Source organism: Clupea harengus, chromosome 19 (genome assembly GCF_900700415.2).
Source record: "Clupea harengus chromosome 19, Ch_v2.0.2, whole genome shotgun sequence".
Taxonomy (NCBI): Eukaryota; Metazoa; Chordata; class Actinopteri; order Clupeiformes; family Clupeidae; genus Clupea; species Clupea harengus.
In genome coordinates, this window is record NC_045170.1 from 15,792,059 (window position 1) to 15,811,563 (window position 19,505).

General features: G+C 41.5%; 2 protein-coding genes across 2 annotated transcripts; one reads left to right on the plus strand and one right to left on the minus strand.

Annotated features, from left to right (window-relative positions):
• Positions 1-4,092: 4,092 nt before the first annotated feature.
• Positions 4,093-5,342, plus strand: ndufs6 (NADH:ubiquinone oxidoreductase subunit S6). Its single transcript, XM_012818238.3, has 4 exons — positions 4,093-4,269; positions 4,671-4,724; positions 4,824-4,946; positions 5,147-5,342. Exons 1-4 carry the CDS (start codon positions 4,126-4,128, stop codon positions 5,213-5,215), a joined length of 390 nt encoding a protein of 129 aa, XP_012673692.1. The 5' UTR covers positions 4,093-4,125; the 3' UTR covers positions 5,216-5,342.
• A 6,342-nt stretch (positions 5,343-11,684) lies between these two features.
• On the minus strand, positions 11,685-16,331 carry irx4b (iroquois homeobox 4b). The gene is made up of 5 exons (XM_031586057.2): positions 14,351-16,331; positions 13,893-14,144; positions 13,507-13,616; positions 13,047-13,366; positions 11,685-12,825 (listed from the first exon to the last, which is right to left on the minus strand). Exons 1-5 carry the CDS (start codon positions 14,393-14,395, stop codon positions 12,233-12,235), a joined length of 1,320 nt encoding a protein of 439 aa, XP_031441917.1. The 5' UTR covers positions 14,396-16,331; the 3' UTR covers positions 11,685-12,232.
• Between the last annotated feature and the right edge of the window lie 3,174 nt (positions 16,332-19,505).

Here is a 19,505-nt window from a genome sequence, read left to right on the forward strand (position 1 = left end):
CCACCACGTTTGCCAGTGCAACCTCAAGTACAGTACACATGGTAGTAGATTGTTCTACTTGCAGTCAGTTGTAAAGTAATCGAATCAAATACCGGAACAGACAGATAAACCAGCATTTGCATTGATAATGCAAATAAAATGCAAAAGCATTCTCAGTTTGCCTGTCTGTTGGTACACACTGGGCAATGCACAAAAGTGAGACTTTAAACAATTTCCATTGTACATTGGGAGTGTAGGCGTACATGTGTGAATGGACATCTGTGTGTGTGTGTGTGTGTGTGTGTGTGTGTGTGTGTGTGTGTGTGTGTGTGTGTGTGTGTGTGTGTGTGTGTGTGTGTGTGTGTGTGTGTGTGTGTGAACAATGGCATGAACTTCATGTTCCAGAAATAGAAATTATTGAATTTGAGGAAGGCAACTGAAATAGATCTATCTTTTGCTTTTTTCCACGCTACCATGGCAACAGTGGTCTTCCAAGACTTAAGTCTTGCTTACCTGGACCCTTACAGCACAGAGGCAGAGTAGGCTTGTTCTATGAATGCTTTCGGTTATTTCACTGGAATGGGTATATGCACATTTCCCAGTAGAATTTTTTTCTTAACATGAAACATGAAGGCCATGCATCAAAATGATCATTTTTATCTCAGGACATTAGCTTACTTCTGTCTATGAGAGGATCACTGACATAGAAACAAGCATTCTGTTCTTTGCAGACATTTGGCATGTGTGAAATGGCTGGAATCAAAATACATGCATGACTTTAAAGAACAATGTACAAGATGCTAGAGAGATTTTGAGGGCAGCTTTTTAGAATTATTATGACAATGAGAATGACATTGTAGTGTTACCTCAGAATCATGACAGTAAATCACATGTATGGAACATTTTTGAAAAACCCATTTTTTTTAGCTGATATGTTTGCGTATGTATTATATATACCAAATATTATGTCCCTATTATTTCAAGTAGGGCACTACATGGTTACATTTTCACAAATGATGCTAAATAGTTTTGTTTCTAGGGAACCATATTCAAAACAAATTATAAAAAACACTGACAACTGAATACATGAGAATACACATACATACAATTACCGGTATGTATGGATTTTAAAATGAGATATTAGCGCCATCATGTGGAAACACTTCCCTCTTTACAAAGCATGGTTCATTTGAGAAAATAAATTTTAATTTAATTTGCAGAAATGTATAAATACAGATGTTCCACAAGTTCAAAGGTTTAGACACCCTAATAGGTATAGGTGGATCCAACTCGACCATGCCATTTACTGGCCGTGTACAATAACGGCCACAGCAGTATTACTTCACAAACATGAGCAATAGAAAGAGCCATTCTGAAATGCCCAGTGCCTTACATTTACAGCAACATTAAGAAAGAACAATAGCAACATTTGAAAGGTTGTGGTGCTCCATTACCTGTCAGTCATTTTGGTGTCATCTCTGCGACTGCTCTTAGTTACCTCCATGTCTGTAACAGATACATTTTTTATAATTAAAAGTAGGCCTCACAAAAAGACAGCTGTTTGTTTTCACATTCATGAATACCAGTATTTACTTCTGTACCTTGAATCCTTTGGTGTATCTGTAAAATAAAGTAGTCCACAAAAACTGACCACAACCCCATCAAAACCCTGAGGGATGATTAAGAGTCTTATATTTAAAGACTGAAATGTATTACTTCTAAGACGAAGCCTTCTGCAGCGTTGAATAGTGTTTTTGCTGAAAGAGGTTGGGGTTGACCACATCATTTTTGGTAATATATGTTCACAACAGAATAAGGCACCTAGATAACTCCATGCTTAGTTTAGTTATATTCAACAGTACTAATGTGTATTACCACCCTCTTCCTGAGCATTGTTTCAGCTGCTCACCACAAAGCTTTATTGCTATGTATTGGGATAATAAATACCAATATGCCAAGAGCATGCCCAAATCTACAAAATGGGGAATCTTCAAATGTGAAATAGTACCATTTAGTATTTAGTTTTGTGAAAATAAATGATTTGAAATTAAATAATCTCTGTTAGCTGTTGCAACAAAATATGGCATGTAGATAGAGAATAATTAATTTCTGAAACCACCACACCCTGCATTTCAGATTAGACATATGCATTGCAACTTACTGCTCTGTAATGTAAGGAATGATATTTCTTTTTTTAACAGTAGTTCACATTATAACCCCATGATGACACGTTAGTGAGTCTCTGCACCAGAAAGTCAAAAGTATAAGCCATGTCCTCCATTTACACAACACTGATACGGGCAATGATACGGAGAGAGTATTAATGAATTTGCACTTTTATTTACAAAACTGTTGAAAACAGTTGAAACACTTTTGTTTTGAGAGAACAACGTTCGAATATCACGCAGCAGCTTTGCAAGTGATTTCGATTTCGATGGCGTCTTCCACTGTTTATCCTTGCCGTTGCTTGTGTCTTGGGTGGGTTTTGCAGTACACAAACAGCCGTCCCCTGCGCCAGACAAAGAAGCAGTCTTTGCACCGTCTTTTCAGGGCAGTTTTTGTTTTCATCCCAGACACTGGCTGCACACATGCAAGCTGCTGACATTGTCCAAGCAAAGGCACTCGAATCTGAGAGCACACACCAACTGTAGGGGTCACAATCCTCTTGGCTTGTGCCGTTACTGAGGTGATGGTGGTGAAGCACCGACGCAGGCCCGAGGATGCAGGGAGTTGGAGAGCAGCACACCTTGCCATTTGTGTCAGCTGATGAGAAACAGTGTTGACCAGCCGGGGCAGAAATCGGGCCACCATGGTGTCGCAACCTGCAAAAGGCACAAAAAACATAACACTAAAGTATGCATCTGCAGAACTAGTTATTTATTTCCGTTTACACTATAGCATTTATTATTATAAAAGTGCTCCTCGATTTTTAAGACTTATTTTTATGGCACATTATGCCGGTTTTTACTGTTTTAGGTATGTATGTGTAGGTAACTGTAGCGTCCCTACATTCCTTTTGATGATACATGATTATCATCAGGGCTAACAGTTAATGCAGCAATAAGGAGTTCTGTTCCAAACTAGCAAGCTAACTACCTATAAGGCATGGAAAAACCTTGCAAACACCACCAACAGCCCGGTTGACACTGATAGAAGCTTGTCAACACACTAACTGGTGTCTTTTGGCAGTATAGCTGGCAAGGTCATTCTGTGAAAGCTTTTCTTCCATTTTTGCAGGGTGTTCAAGCCCGGAACACAGAACTTCATAGTGCATATCATGGATGGCTAGTGGGAAAGACATAGGTGTTTATCTGTCCTTCACATGACCAAATGCTATCAAAATGAATTTGAGGATGGTATCTAAACTAGTTGCCTATAAAACCATACCTCAAAAAGTGTCAAATTGTTGCTTTAAGTTAGCTGTGCTTTATTTGATGTGCGCAAGGTAAGTCTGTTAACTAGTTAGCTCGCTAATGTCAGACATGAACTCCTTAATCTGACGTAAATGTAACAAGGAGCCGTATACTCATACTGATCAATTGTCTCTTCGACAAATTAAAGTAAATGCAGTTCTTGACACGATGAAAGTAGCACCGCCAATAACTACAAAATGTTGGCTAGCTAGCTAGTCTGATTGCATTTTGCCCATGATAGCTGCTAAGTAACTACCATCAGCTAGCTTTTAGCTAGACTAGATTCGCGAGAAACAGATAATAATAAGAGGATATGAGTTGAAGTGAAACCGAAAATTATTTGCTATACATACCTGTATAAAGCACGGTTGAGAGATGATATTTAGTTGCAGATTTAAATTACAAATGGTATACAACTCTTCATATGATTTCAGAGGTGAAAGACATGCATGCATCGGGTCATCATGCAAAACAAGGTTCCTGTATGACGTAGGTTAACTTTCTTCAGGGTCCTAATGCGATTGCGATTTTTTTTATGAACAAAGATATTTAAAAAAAAAAAATAGAAACAAATACGTACAGAGCGTCGCAAAATATATTCACTGAGTTCTGGTATAGTTTGCCTTATAATGAAATGAAATAAATATCTGACATATTTTTTTCAGCTGGATCAGAACCCGATGGAAGTCACTTCCATGCACGCAGAGCATTTTGGGTAGTTATCACTGAAAACATGGCGTCTGTTGTCATCAGAGGTCTGTCCTTCACCAGAAATGCAAAGGTTCTGCTTTCTCCGCTGAGATTGTCTGCTGTTCCCGTAAAGCATTATGGAGTGGAAGTTTCGAAGCACGGAGAGGAGATTACTCACACTGGGCAGGTAACGTTGTATGAATAATCATAATAACCTACATGACTCTCGACAAGGCCAACGCAAACTAAGCTCGTTTGCTAGCTAGTTAGCTACAATACGCTAACAGTTCATGGTTAGTTTTCCAAGTCCTACATTTTAATGGTGTTTAATCGCCATATGGACTTCTATTTGTACACGCTGCCAAACAATTATTTAGCGGCAGCTGAACGCAGTGTGGTATTGTCCAGGTAGCGTTACCGAAACGTTACCACCAAGCAAGTTTAGCTGGTAAGCTAACATGTCAACGTCAAGCAGTTATGAGAAAAAAACGTTAACGTTAATATTTCCACCAGATTTGGTTGTGAGTTTAATTTGTGTAACATTGCCTATGCGTGTTTAGTTGTAACTAGAAGGTTGTCACATTTCAGGTCTATGACGAACATGACGTGCGAAGAGCCAGGTTTGTTGGAAGAAAGAAAGAGGCAAGTATTTCCCAATCTGTTTTTCTATTCTACTTCAGCTCATTAGTTGTTAGTTAATTGCTGGCTGAAGTGATTTATACAACTTTCTTCATTTTTTAGGTGAACAAAAACTTCGCCATCAAATTGGTGGCAGAGGAGCCTGTGTCTGATGTTGAAGATAGGGTGGTGTCTTGTGATGGTGGCGGTGGCGCGCTGGGACACCCCAAAGTCTACATTAATTTGGTAATTATCTACCTAATTAAGTATCCCGGTAGGGATATGATTGAACTTGGCATGGCATCTCTACGTTATCCACAGACTGCTCACACACATATCATTATCCTATAGTGTGTGTGGCTGCCTGCCTGAAGTGTTCTTGAGACATCTGAAAGATGTGCCCAAGACAAGACACTAACGCTGATTTTTTTTGTCTTGATTTTCAGGACAAAACAACAAAAGTGGGCACATGCGGTTATTGTGGACTGCAGTTCAAGCAGAAGCCTCATCACTGAAGTAACGTTCCTCCCTCTGTGGTGTTCTGACTCTGAGTAATAAGTTATTAACCTGTTTAAATTAAACAGATGCATTATACTTGTCTTTAAGATGTCCTGTCCTATACATTAAACAAATCCATTCAAAGCTTAGTTTGTCACCTCATGTACTACCTGTTCTATAACAATGGATTATTTAATGGTAAGGTAACACAATCAAATGATGTCTGATATTTTATAAATGTATAGTCACTCCAACTAACAAAGCTCTTTCAAATATTGTAACCAGATTTTCCCAATTGATATAAGGTGTTAAAAAACCAACAAGGAAAAATGCATGCTGGTAACAGGTTGTTATTCTTTTACATATGATTTCATTTTTGTATTCAGCCACTGCTTACTTGGTTGAAAAATACTAATGCAGAGAGCTTCTCTCAGATCGGACATTTGACTCCATCCCAGGCCACCATGTTTACGCAAACCACCAGACTGATAATATTGTAGGCTGTGATGTAACGGGTACCAGACTATGTTCATCTGGGGGAAAAGTTATCCAGATTACAAAATAAAAAAAATTGGCACTGACCAATAAGTAGCCAAAATGAATTTTCCGACGAGTTTTCAAGGTATGCTATGGCTATGGGTGCAACCTCAAAAACTCACCAAGAATACATACTACTGTTCCAGGCTAAACACATAAAACCATTAGCCTACACTTTTTAGCAAGAGAATGAGATGCAGAGTTAGCACAAATGTTCAAATAATTATCTTTACATTCACGTATTATCATTTGTCTATTATAAATCAAGTAGGGTGATGTGTCGGTTATGCAATACTCTGTGTTCACAGGTAGAGGTCAGTGTTTACTAATGCAACTAGACAACTCCCTTGCACAGGCCAGGACGTGGCTGTTCTGATTCTTGGGTTGCAAGCCCTTATCAGTTAATGCTCACATGCTTTTTCAAAGCATGATCTGAATTTGAAGAAATTATACTTTCACAGCATGGTTTGCTCAGTGAATACCAATTCGATTGAATGAGTAACCAATTCATTGATCAACTATAGACTTGAAATGAATGGACAAATACAATTTGTGAGCATTAACATGATTGTGCAGTCTCATGGTAATTGAGAAGAATGCTGCCTGGGTGGTATTTGATATTCTACGCTCCTACTGTAGGCCTCCTCTCCTGAAAATTGTAGGAATCTTGTAGGAATAGAATTAATTAGAATTAATATGAGTTTGATATGATTTTGGCTTTCCAATTGACTGCTATTTAGGGTCTAGAATCCTCCTAAACATGGATGTGTGCCAAATCAATACCTTTGTTGTCAGGAGCTAAGCATTGGCCAAAATGTCAGTGTGACGCACCATCAAATTCAGATTTTTTTCTGTTTGTGGTTTACTCAAACAAATAACCTTTAGCATAAACCAGCGTAACAGACACAAAAGGAAACCATTTCCACCCACCTACAGTAGGCTGTGGTTCACCGTGGACCTGGAGGCCTGCTTAAATTTCAAGCAGGTCTTCAGTGGATTTATGTAAAACAAATCATGATACTACAAGATATACCTAGCCATGACCGAGCTCTGAGCTTTCCTGAAATATGGGAATGACAACCATATAAACAACATGGAAACGAATGTGAATTATAATCCGCATCGCCAAGCAGCAGTCTTTGTCTAGTCTCTTCCCGCTAAATTCGGAATAACACCAATGGGGATTTAGTCTGATAAAGACCACGAAGGTGGAACAATACATGTTTGTGGAAGATCATATATATATATATATATATATATTTAATCAGGAGGATTCTCTGTTGGCTTGACCGTGCCAAATTGGCCCGTGTGCGGTCTGCAGGCACTGCAGTCTCTGGTGGTGCATGGAGTGGAACCAGGTTTTCTAGCTGAAGGGTTTCGGGTTGAGGGAAACGCAGCCATGCCGTTATAATTGGGAGCGGTGACAGAAGGAGAAAGACAGCCCGACTCTCATTAACCCTCATATGCTGTATGTTCTGTCCAGTGCTATGGTAGAAAGAGAAGCTGCCTCAATTGTTAAAAGTGGTGGTCTTGGTCGACCCCCTCACCACCACCCTCAAAAGAGAAGTAGCCTACATTGGAATCGGTCGGTTAGTTCAAACATTCCTCGAAGCAAAATCTTGGAGTGAAACTGAGCATATGAACTCCGCGTTATTCAGCGAAGCTTTTCGATTATTCATTGGCGTGAAAACATAGACCATGCAGGAAAGAGTAACATTGTTGATTTAGGCTTGATGTTGTCAGGGACGCTGTTACATAATTAGTTCTACACCTACAATATTTCTTATTCAATTCATATTCTATCGTAATTTCTTGTGTTTGTGTGTGTGTCTGTCAAGAGAGTGAGAACCACTACCGCTCTAGAGATATTTTTTTCTTCGACACAAAGATTTCAACTTCAATGAAAACTTTCCGTTAAGCAACCACACAGGTTTGTGTGACTTCTAAGTTGTAATAAGCAGACATTCTCTGAGCGCTACACCCACAATAAAACACACACTCACACACTTTTTTCCTTGCACGCTGACACACACGCCCACGCATTCACGCAATGACATGATCTTATCTCTAATTACCCCACTGACCTGTCACATTACGCAACTTGAGACTGTGATGTGTTAGCGCTCACTGGAACTAATTACCAGCATTGCCCTCTTCTAAGTCACATGTACTAGTTCTGACCTTTACCTATGAGACCATGTCATGTCTTTCTGCTCAGACAGCTGGCCCGCAGTTCCTGTGGAAACAGACACACTCCGTGACAGGTGGGTCCGAGAGTTTCCACACTCAGATGAAGACGGAAAAGCCGCGTGTGTGTGTGAGTCTGTATCAGCGCGCGTGTGCACGTGAAGGCTTGTGCTTGTGTCTGCCCGTATGCGAGAGAAAGTTGAGAAAAACACAGTTGTCCATATACAAAAAAACGTTGCTGTGCGGAAAAAAATGAGTAATTATTATTATTATTCCCTGACCTCTTCACTATCCCACTGCTCACAGAAAAACAAAGATTTTGAGTCACGAGGAGGATCTATAACTACAGACAATTTTTCTGGTGTTGTAGATCACATTTAGGTCCACAACTTACATTTAAAAAGTATAGTACATGTATAACTTACATGACTTAATCATAATTGGCAACACAAATAGGTGCATGAACTGAATAATGGGCAGAGTAAGGTTCTGTAACACAAGCCTTGTCCGCACCTCATGGTACATGTCAGGGCCGGACAGCCCCGTCGGGAGCACCGGGACATTTGATGACATTTGATGGTCGTTTTGGCCTGCCACGAGCATAAATGAGTTGACGGACCTCTGAATCAACGCATCAGGTGCGACTCTCCCTCTGGCAGCCGTGTCCCCGCACATTACAACTGCTTTTCTACAGATAACATTTTAGACAAGTCGCCTGGCAAAATGGACGGTGGAGCAGAGCTAAATGCTGCAAAATAATGACATGGTTGCCAGTGAGGGACCAGGTAATTAAAAAACATAGCTAAAAAACACCCACCCAGCTCAGCTAGCTATGCAGGGCCTAGCTTATAACAGTGTTACATAATGACCCGTAGGCTATATAGTCTTAAGTCTTCATGGAGGAATTATATAATAGCAATGAGGGCAACATAGCAATTATATGACATTAAAGACAATATGTTTCAACTAGTACAACTTAGTAAACCTAGAACTTGTCAGCACTGGCTTGTCATGCCATATAGGGAAAGTGCACACACTGTTCAGCGAAACAGGCTACAGTAATATAATGATCAGTAATATAATGATATATAATCCATGAATGCAACACAGTAACCACTGTGACACAGGCAAAGACAAAAATAATTATCGCCATCTGCAGGTACACTATAATATTACAGGTTGCTGCTATAATAATAATACAAATTGACAATACGTGAATGTAAAGATAATCATTTGAACATTTGAGCTAACTCTGTATCTCGTTGTCTTTCTAAAAAGTGTAGGCTAATTGTTTTATGTGTTTAGCCTTGAACAGTTGTAAGTATTCTTGGTGAGTTATTGAGGGCGCACCCATAGCCTAGCATACCTTGAAAACTCAGTGTTCAGATAGGCTACTTGATGGTCAGTGCCAAATTTGAGTATTTTGTAATCTGGATAACTTTTCCCCCAGATGAACATAGTCTGGTACCTGTAACATCACAGCCTACAATATTGTCAGTCTAGTGGTTTGCGTAAACATGGTGGCCTGGTATGGTGTCGTTTCAGTCCGCCACCGGGTGCTCTCCCCTCCATATTCTCGGCCCAGACATATTATGAGCTGATTGGTCTTAGACTGACACTTGACCTTATCACACCTCAAGGAACAGATTCAAACTGTCTGTTATCTTCGGAAATTAGAGTATCACTAATTGGGCTACACGAAAGTTGACTTACTTCGAAGTTTTGTTATATCATTATGCAAGGCTTTCACTAAGACTAGTGCATCTTATCGCCGTGAGTTGAATTGCTAGAATTTCTAGGAGCTGACCCCAGCGGGCCATGTTTTCAGTAGCAGGGTGTTGTGACTTTTCGTGTTAGACTCTGTCTTTTTGTGCGAAACAGGGAGGTGGAACAGATTTAAGTAACTTATCCCATATGTAGACTAACAAACTGGACATAATGGCATTACATGGCTGGTGGAACAGCCAGGCGTGTTAGCAACCCTGTAAATATCGTGTTCGTGCAACCAGACAAGACCTCTGTGCTGTACATGTTCTGGGTGATAGTCAGGGGAAATAAGTGATGTAAGGGGCACTCATTTTTTTTATTTTAGGCTAAGCTGTGATGGTAGGCCTGTAAGCTTTTTTCAACCGAAGTGTGCCACTGTGCGTTGCCGTTATACCTGAAACTTTGTTATAGAGGGGGCGAACATTACACCCCCCTTTTTAAAAGTGGTTTTAAAACACGGTTTTCTTTGTTTTTAAGTGTGTATTTTCTTCCTTCCCGGGGCAGAATGTCTGTGAGGGCCGGGGTATGGGCAGAAAGATATAAGATACAATAGTATGAGCAAACTGAATACAACTGTATTTACGTTACTAAAAAAACGTATGGCATTCTTAGCAACTTTAAAATTTGCTTCATACGCCTAGATCGGGTTTGACTCACTTCTCACCTCATTGTGTAGAGGGAAGTAAAGTTTACGGTAGAAAAAGCTGGATGTCATTATTTGTTATCTTGAACTTAACTTATTTATAAAGCAGAAAAAGAATGGAATTCTCGGCTGAATTCGTCTTGAATTATTCAGATTGAAATAGTTAATTCCATACAAGGCAGTGGCAGATCCCTGCTCTGTTCTAATAAATACTTAAACATCCTAAGCCTCAAACTTAAAATATATATAGAAATAGAAATAAACGAAAATAAATATATTGTCCATCTCTTTTCCGTGTGCGCCTATTTCCTTAGACAGTCTTTCTTTTCGTTTTTCAATTCCGAGAAGTTAAAGTAAATAATTTAGACGTTAGAGAGTAAACTGTAAAAGTCACAGAAAATCCATTTGATACTCTTTTTATGGGTAGTTCTGAGCCATTATCCAAATCCACCAAGTGAAATTTGTGAAATTAGACCCATTTGTGATTCGCAATGGCAAATGTTTTGTCATATCTTTCTAAGATTTTGTATTTCGTAATTGTATCGTGTAAAAACACAAATGATTAAACTGGTGCAAAATAGTTTAACTGCATTTCCTCAATCTAAATCACCTCAAAACATTATTTTTTCACCTAAATGTATAAACTATACCTACCTATAGGTTATAGAAAACCAAAAAACACTTGAACAGTAACACTTTACCAAAAAGGTGAAACAATACAAAAAAAAAGGGATCGCCTTAGGCGGTTTCTATTAACTCCAATACAGCCAGGCTTTCTCTAAATGTTTCTGAACCTGCAGCTCGTCCTTGTGAATGTGTTGCGTCAAAATATATTACTTCTACTGGACGTTTCGGCTGTCTCCTGGGGCGAAAATTATCGGCAGGGAATTGCTACAGTCGATAAACCTATTAGGTTCGTAGATCGTCGGCAGGCCATATCCTTTAACTCTGCCCTATTAATGGAGCTTATGGGGCTTGCTCAAGACGCGGGGAGAGTGCAGTCGATCTCCACGGTGCAGCTCCCTTGTTGACACAATCAGAATCACTTAATGAAAAGCAATGCTTGACTGAGTACGGTTTCATTTGGGGTCTGTGTAAAAGCGCCGTTGATTTAACAATTTAGCAGCACTCTCCTATGTGTATTTACATTTAGTAGGGTTGACTGATCTCAACCTCCTCCAATATTCCAATAAACACACGAGCGGAGCTCAAAAGTATCTCTCTATCCCTCTATCTGGCTTGTGGTTTCGCACGCACGCTCCCAAACTCCGCACGCACGCGCTCATACACAAAGACACGCTCTCTCCATCTCTCTCTCTCTCTATATATCTCTCTCTTTCTCTCTCTCGTCTGGCTGTGTGTGTGTGTGAGAGAGAGAGAGAGAGAGAGAGAGAGAGAGAGAGAGAGATGGAGTCAGGTCGCTGGCCAGGCACATCTTTGTGCTCAACGTGGTATTGTGTGTATGTTTCAGTACCACGGACAGCGGCCCACAATTCAATTACACACTGTAAGTTTTTCTTCTCAGCGGCCGTTTATTTTCAGTGATCTGTTAGCAAGGCGCATTGTTTGTAACATGTGTGCTCTAGTGTGCTATCATACAGTAATGATGGCCGGGAAACAATACACGTTTTACATTTCGGGGTTTGTGCCCACATGCCTCCAGACAAAAAGTGGGAACGTGTCTTGCAAAGCAAAAAAAGCACAATAAATAAAAAATGTCTTGGCAAAATCTTATCCAACGTCACTGTGTTTCTCCCAAACAATAATCATTCATATTTCATATTTCTGCAGACCTTCCAGACTTGGCTGTCCTATATTTTGATGATGTGTGTATTAGGCAACACAAATACGTATCTTTATATAAAAAAATAACAAAACAAATAAAAATATTTATCTTTTCTTAAGTGAGCTGTGTAGCGGTAACGTTCCCAAGTGAACTGTCCTGTGGAAGACCTGCCTCGTTCCACAACCTAGTGTCTGATGAAGTCTGATTCAAAGTGCTCTGTCGAAATAAGGGGTCGTGAAAGACCCCATCGACCCAGTTCCTGAGAGTAGCGACAGGGGAGTCCTGTGGTCTATCCGCCACACCCAGGACTTGAGGACCGGCTGGAGAGGGAGGATTGGTCGGTTGGCATCTGTGCATACAAGACGGATACTCTGTTTGGTTTAAAGAAATGGCTGTCTGTGCCAGGGACCAGATTTTAGGTTTGGGCCCTGATCTTGGCTGGTCTTGTTGATAGAATAGCTTTGTTGTTTCGCTGTCTTGTGTGAGTGATCTGGCACAGTCTTTATGAAAGCCTTCATTTCCATCAAAGGATTCTGGCCTGGACGCATTCGCTGGCTCCACTTCAATGCGATCATTTGAACGTCCCTGCGAGTGGGTGATCACGTGAAACTGACGCTTGGGCTCGCATTCGGAACCATCCGATTCTGTGAGATCAAAGTCTTCCAAATCACTTTGCGCTAGGTCGGTGTCCACCCCGATCTGATTATCTGAAAATAAAGAAAATAACATAATGTAAGAGTAGGCCCAATTTGTTTAATGGATAAAATATCTTGAAACTCAATGTAAACTTTAGTGAAACTAGATGTAAACCCAGTAGACTATACAACTGAGACATGACAGTTGAACCTTAAACGGACAGCTTTCATGTAAGTTGTATGGCCTACAGTAGGAACACCTGTTGATGCCATTTCCAAGTTAGAACACAAACCATTGAATTCCTTCACGGATTTGATTGGCTCCGGCTGTGAGCCTTCCGCGTCGTCGCTGTCGTCATCGCAGCCTTTGTCGTCTGAGTTCTTCGTGCGCGGGGACCAGGTCATCTTGTTCTCCTTCTTGAGTCTCCTACGCGCGTTGGCGAACCAGGTAGATACCTGTGTGAGGGTCATCCTCGTGATGATGGCCAGCATGATCTTCTCGCCCTTGGTGGGATAAGGATTCTTCTTGTGCTCCTGCAGCCAGGCTTTCAGCGTGCTTGTAGTCTCCCGGGTGGCGTTCTTCCTCCTTGTGGCCACATCCACAGATCCATATCTAAGCAGACAGTATTCAGAGTCTTGTTAATATCATTGTCCACATAATATGAAACACGAAACTTCACAATCATAGACGCAATGTGCATCTTCATAATATGAAACATGAAACATTGGCAGAGACTGTAAAAAAAGTTGTACCCGTATCTTTCGTATGGATACTGGCTAAAGGTGTGGTCATATGGATAATATGCACTTTGCGCAACTCCTGAATGTGCAGTTGCTGCTGCTTCCTTTCCATCCAGTTTTCCCTACAATAAAATAAATCCCATTAATTAGTTGAGTGAAAGAACAGACAAAGACAAACCATATAGACTAGGCGAAATAATGAAGTGCTGTTTAATTAGTTTACTTAGAGGCTAGATAGATAGATGTTATGATGGAACTGGTAGAAGTCTTGAAAGCCACTAATGAGACACTTCATGAGAAACACTGAAAACTTCCCCTCTAACTGGAAAGTGTCTCTTTGTCTGAATTTGCATTGTCATTATTCATAGTTTTCAGGAGTTGCACCACACAAGTCTTACCAGCGAATACAGGCTTGTGGCGTCGCTTCCATATGAGGTGTAGGTGCCGTAACTCTGGCTTTTGGTGTAAGGGCTCCCGTAAACCCCAATGGTGCTTGCAGGGTTTAAGTCATGCCGAGCCGAGGCCAGAAGCCTGCTCTCGTACACGGGACAGTACAGCGAGCTCTGCGGGGAAGTCGCTAGACTGGGCTCCATCAAGGACCTGCTGTTGGACTCGCAATAGGTGCTCAGAGTGTTGGTAGCCATCAGCAGCTATGCAAATTGTAAACAGAGGTGAGGTGAGCGTTAACATAACAATTCAACTAATACGTAATTGGATAATTAGTTTAAATACAATAAAACTTGTCAAGCCTATACGGAAAAAGTTTTTCTATGCCGATATTTTATCAGGGTCAGGCATGACAGATTAGGCTACAGATCATGTCTTGCTACTATTCTTGTAGATAAAGAACACTTACCTGCGGTGTAGTTGTGTATGAATAGCCAAACTGCGAATATGACATGGTCCAAGACGGAGGTTATGGCTCAGTCCCACGCCAAAGTCGTGCTGGCTGTCATACGTTCATAGATAAGAGTAATCCTTTACTGTATGCACGAAGCTGCAGGAGTCAGGCAAAATCCCACGGATCTGATTATTCGTTGTTTGCAGAAAACTTGATAAACAGTCCCTTAATAAATGTATTAGCTATCGCATATAAACTGTTAACTCCTCTTCACGCAGCGGGCTTGAATAAACATGTTGTACAGTAGAAAAAAAATCCATAACAAAACGTCAGCCCAGATGCACGTTTGTTTTAAACATCCATCCCCGTGACGTCACAGACTGTCCTTTAAAGCTCCAGGCTTCTCTTCAACACCCACTCGGAAAAAAAAGTCTTGAAGAAGTTCATATGTCACAGGTGAAATTAATTCATACAGTTCTCTACTTTAAACAAAACTAGCAATTCGTAGACAGCGCACAACTGTTATTAGAAAGAAATTTCAAATAGCGAAACCTCCTCAGTAACCAAATGTTTAGTGATCATTTTGAGCGCACAAAATATGACTCTTAATATCCTTAGCTGAAGGACGTACTTGCTCGGGGAGACCGCCAGACTCAGACAAGTGAGCAGCCCCGAGGTCTCGCTCAAATTAATGAGGGTGTGTTCCGCTCTCCCTCTCTGGAACACCTGCCCGCAAGAAACGACTGGCGGATCTCACTTCAGAACATCGACAGCGCTGTTGTGGATGATTGATGAGCGCCGAGGAGCGATTAGCATAATTGCTTTTCTCTGTAGTTTAAAACACTTGTCCACGATTAAATAACATTATGGGGCTTATAATGTGGGGGCAGACAAAAGAAAAGGTGGGGTGAAAACAATCAGTAGTCCATCCGACTGCAGTGTAATAGAAAAAGACTGTGCACCAAGAGACACATTGACATCTCTCAATTCTTGTTGTAAAATGATAAAATCATTGTTTTAGTCCTGCAATGCACAATGAAGTTAAATGTGAGAAAGCTCAGATTATTACTAGAGTTTCAAGACATGATTTATTAATGGTTTTCAGCCACTCAAGTATAGCAGACGTTTACTTTGGCATGATCTAATTGCACTTCCAATTTGAGGAAAGAATTGTCAGAATTGCTCGTTGTTTCACAGCTCTCCCTAAAGATAGGCAGATTCTACAGGGGGGGAAATCACCATCTCTCTGTGACAGAGGTGTGTGTAGTTGTCATCATTCTGTCTACGGCTCGGAAATGGATATGATCGCAATGTCACTTTGCTGAAGTTTTAAATGAATGCAGTATGGTCACTGGAGAAGGAGATGTATAGGGTAACTCATACAGTTTGAGATGTTGGGTTTATAATCTTCTTTTTAACTGTTTTGCCCAAAATGCCCTGTGTGCATGTCTGCACGTCTGCATTATACCAATGTATAGCAAAACCTTTCTTGGCCTCCAGCATGTCTATTGTATTGTATATATCTAATGACAGAGGGAAGGAGAGGAAGAAAGAGAGAGAGAGACATTCAGTGTCTGCATGTGTCACTTTACGTGTTTCTTTATTTGAGCGGCTCGGTCATTGCAACGGACAGATCCTTTAAAACACCACACGTGGGCGTTTTATATGAAGACTGATAGTTTCTGATGTGCAGGCTCCCCGAAGGCTTTTAAATCTATATTTCGTCACAGCCCCCTTTCCATAAATCAGTCTGTTCTCACTTACAACTATTTGAGAGCTCACTCACCTAGATAAAGACACTTAAGAGGCTAACTGACATTTTAGATCTGGAGCTCAACGATAACCCCCATACTCTCCCTCAGCTGTGGCTAAGAGGTTTAGCATGTCGCTGTTCACTTAATATGCATAATAGATGAAGAAGTTCCGGTGCATTCACCGAACACTTAGTTCACTAGGTCCAGGGGCTCCACCAAGTGTCCTCATTAGAGATTGAAACACCGATAGACATCCACTAAACAGAAGGCTATGAGGGCCTAACACCATGTTTGCACTCTTGTTTGTCTAGGGCTTCTACCAGTATAATCCATGTGACACCTGTTCTTTTGAGACTCAATGACTGTATCCATGGTTGGGGGCCTTGTGTTGACCCGTTGCCTCCATTTGTTCCCCTGCTTTGACACGTTTCTGGTGTGTTCTGGGTGTATGGGAAATGTGCCGGTGCTCTCTGACTTGGTACAATCATGAGGGCTTCACTGTATGCCTTAGTTGCACTAGTAGAGCATGCTATGACTGATGCTATGGTTATCGGTTTAGCTCAGATAGCTCTGGTAAAACCACCCTTTATGGTGAAGTATACCATTTTTAAAACAGTGAATAACATTTCAGATCATACGCTGTGTTGGGGGAGCAGTGGTGTCAGTTGGGGTGGATGTCGGTCTAATAGTTCAGTTTCTGCTTTCATTAGATGAATTGGAATTCCCTTAATTATTTAAGTCAGTTAAAGTAACACTATGCAACAATTTGACACTTTTTGAGATATGGTTTTATAGGCAACTAGTTTTAGTACCATCCTCAAATTCATTTTGATAGCATATGGTCATGTGAAGGACAGATAAACACCTGTGTCTTCCCCACTAGCCATCCAGGATATGCCCTATGTAGTTCTGTGTAACGGGCTGGTACACCCTGCAAAAATTGAAGAAAAGCTTTCACACGAATGACATTGCCAGCTAAACTGCCAAAAGACACCAGTTAGTGTGTTGGCAAGCTTCAATCAGTGTCAGCTGGGCTGTTGGTGGTGTTTGCAAGGTTTTTGCATGCCTTTTAGGTAGTTAGCTTACTAGTTTTGAAACAGAACTCCGTATTGCTGCTTTAAAGGGCTTTTAAAAGTCAAACGTTTATCTCTCTCTCTCTCTCTGTCTCTCTCTCTCTCTTTGTATCCACCTCCATTTCTTCCTCAATATGCACATTTCTTCATTGTCTCTCCCATCAAGAAATCAGACAAGTATGAGTGCACAGATGTATCCATCCTCAAGTGGTTTCAGTGGTTCGTTGTGGCCGTTAATGGCATGTCCGCATTTCCATCTCCGAATTAAGAGCATGCTTGATAGCTCAGTGACTTTAGAAAGGCTCTGATTATGAAAATGCATAAACCCCCTTCTCCAGCGAAGGGTACATTAAATGTGTTGCAAATGTGGGAAAAGCATGTCCCTTGCACATCTGTCAAAGGCTGTCCAACTACTTTTCTGACCTGTATATTTTATGCAACAATGGTGCAGGCTCAAGCATCGTACAGAAGCACGGGCACGCGGGCTTTGCCATTAAAATTGAATAGTTTCCCGACTTTCAGGTGGGAGATATTCAAATTGGCCCTTGTTTTGGCGGCCCTGTGATTGAAGGAAATTGTGATTGGGTTCCCAGACCCTGCCAGGACGGTTCCGTGCGCACTGAGATTAACACGGCTCTCTCATTACGCGGGACGCCAGTGCCGGGGCGCCTTTATGGGCAGGACGAGGATGCCGAAACAGGAAAATAAGGCACATTTGTGTTCTCAAGGTGCATTATGAATGAATGATTGATGCAAACGGAAGAGGGGGGCGAAATCAGGGGGTCGGATCAGAGAGCTAATCATAGTCAAACAGGCTCTTTCTGTATAAATATATAAGTATGGCATTGAATATTCAGGGGAGTGAGGGTAAAAATAATGACATTAATGGATTCTGTTCTTGTCGAGGAAAAAAATGCAGACAACATTTGGCCACAATGGACTGGCTCATCCCTAGTTAGAATGAAGAATGGTAGTAGTAGCAGCTGTACTAGGCTTTGTAGTCCTACTTTTGGTGGTTGTGGAGATAGAACCAGAACCAGAGATGCACAAAGTCTTTTTTTTCCTGGTAAACACATATACTTGTGTACACCACCTTACGGGCCCTCGATACCTGCAGGCAGATCGTAGTACTTCAAGGAAACTCAAGTGGGCCACGGACCTCGGGGGAGACAGAGGAGGTTGGAGAGAGGGGAACCTGGGTCAGATTTTATGCCTCTCTGATTCAAATGGCGGAAGGGTGCATCCAGGTGGAACTCCCAGAGGCTGGAGACAGCCAGCACAAGGGAGGAGAGATTGGCAGCTACTCTGTGGCAGGATGTCCGCGGACACAGTCAAATTGCATTTGCAAACTGTGATGTGGCACACACACACACACACACACACACACACACACACACACACACACATTTTTTTTTTTTTTTATCAGCAGGAAGCCATCCCGGGCTATAACTGGTGGATGAACGTTGTCTCTGTAGAGATGAGAATACAATCATCCATTGTTACAGGCCGAAACAAATTGCCCGCTACGTTGAGTGACACTTTTTTTTGTTGTGCTCATGAAGAGCCTTCCGCGGATTGAAAGCTTCATTTCTCTTCGACAGTCGCCACTGAGACAACGGTGCTTGTTCAATATATGAGCACTCTTTTCACCAGGCAAATTAAATGTCATTCAGCTGCAGGGGGAGACGTCCACTCCACACTGTTCCCCAGGGGGAGGTTCTGGGCTGGGGTTTTCCCTGGTGTGTGGAAGTCCTCCCCCCAATACCTGCATGGTGATGGAACTGGAAATATTGCTATTCTGTTGTTGTAAGACATTAACTCCTTATGTTGTATCTGCAACTCATTTTGGATGTGTACTCCGTCTGTTTCACTGAGACCTGAACAAGTGGCTTGTGAACCCTCCCCCCCCCCAGATAGGCTCCTTCCTGCTAAGACCCTTTGTGCCATAGTATCACCCCCTCCCCCCATAGGTGAACCCCTCACCCCCACTGTCTCCCCATTCCTCTCACCTAAAGGGTGTGGTCATCCCCTCTTCTATTGTATTCTACCTGACTGAAATGTATAAATGCCTACACATTCTGCTATCAGGTAGGCCTTGCTCTGAGCACCAAGCTGAGAGGGGGTCTCCACGGCGAAAATAAACTCCAGAAACCTGACTTCAACTCTCCGGTCCCTTCTTCAACTTAAGCGTGCTTACAGAGATTCCATCAATGGTGAGAGTGAAGTGAGTGTGGATGGAAGGAATGAGTATGGATGTTCTCCAATTCTTTTTCTCTTCTCTATCTTTTCCTGTGTTCTTCCACCCATCTTTCTTGTCACCTCTCTCCTTCTCTCTCTCTCTCT

Bases quoted from the DNA above. Each gene is read 5' to 3' on its own strand.
- ndufs6 (XM_012818238.3), top strand. From the start codon at position 4,126: ATGGCGTCTGTTGTCATCAGAGGTCTGTCCTTCACCAGAAATGCAAAG. The intron at 4,270-4,670 runs GTAACGTTGTAT...GTCACATTTCAG, and splicing joins AGATTACTCACACTGGGCAG to GTCTATGACGAACATGACGT. The intron at 4,725-4,823 runs GCAAGTATTTCC...TTCATTTTTTAG, and splicing joins TTGTTGGAAGAAAGAAAGAG to GTGAACAAAAACTTCGCCAT.
- irx4b (XM_031586057.2), bottom strand. From the start codon at position 14,395: ATGTCATATTCGCAGTTTGGCTATTCATACACAACTACACCGCAG. The intron at 13,617-13,892 runs GTAAGACTTGTG...ATTTTATTGTAG, and splicing joins CCACAAGCCTGTATTCGCTG to GGAAAACTGGATGGAAAGGA. The intron at 12,826-13,046 runs GTTTGTGTTCTA...CTTTATTTTCAG, and splicing joins ATCCGTGAAGGAATTCAATG to ATAATCAGATCGGGGTGGAC.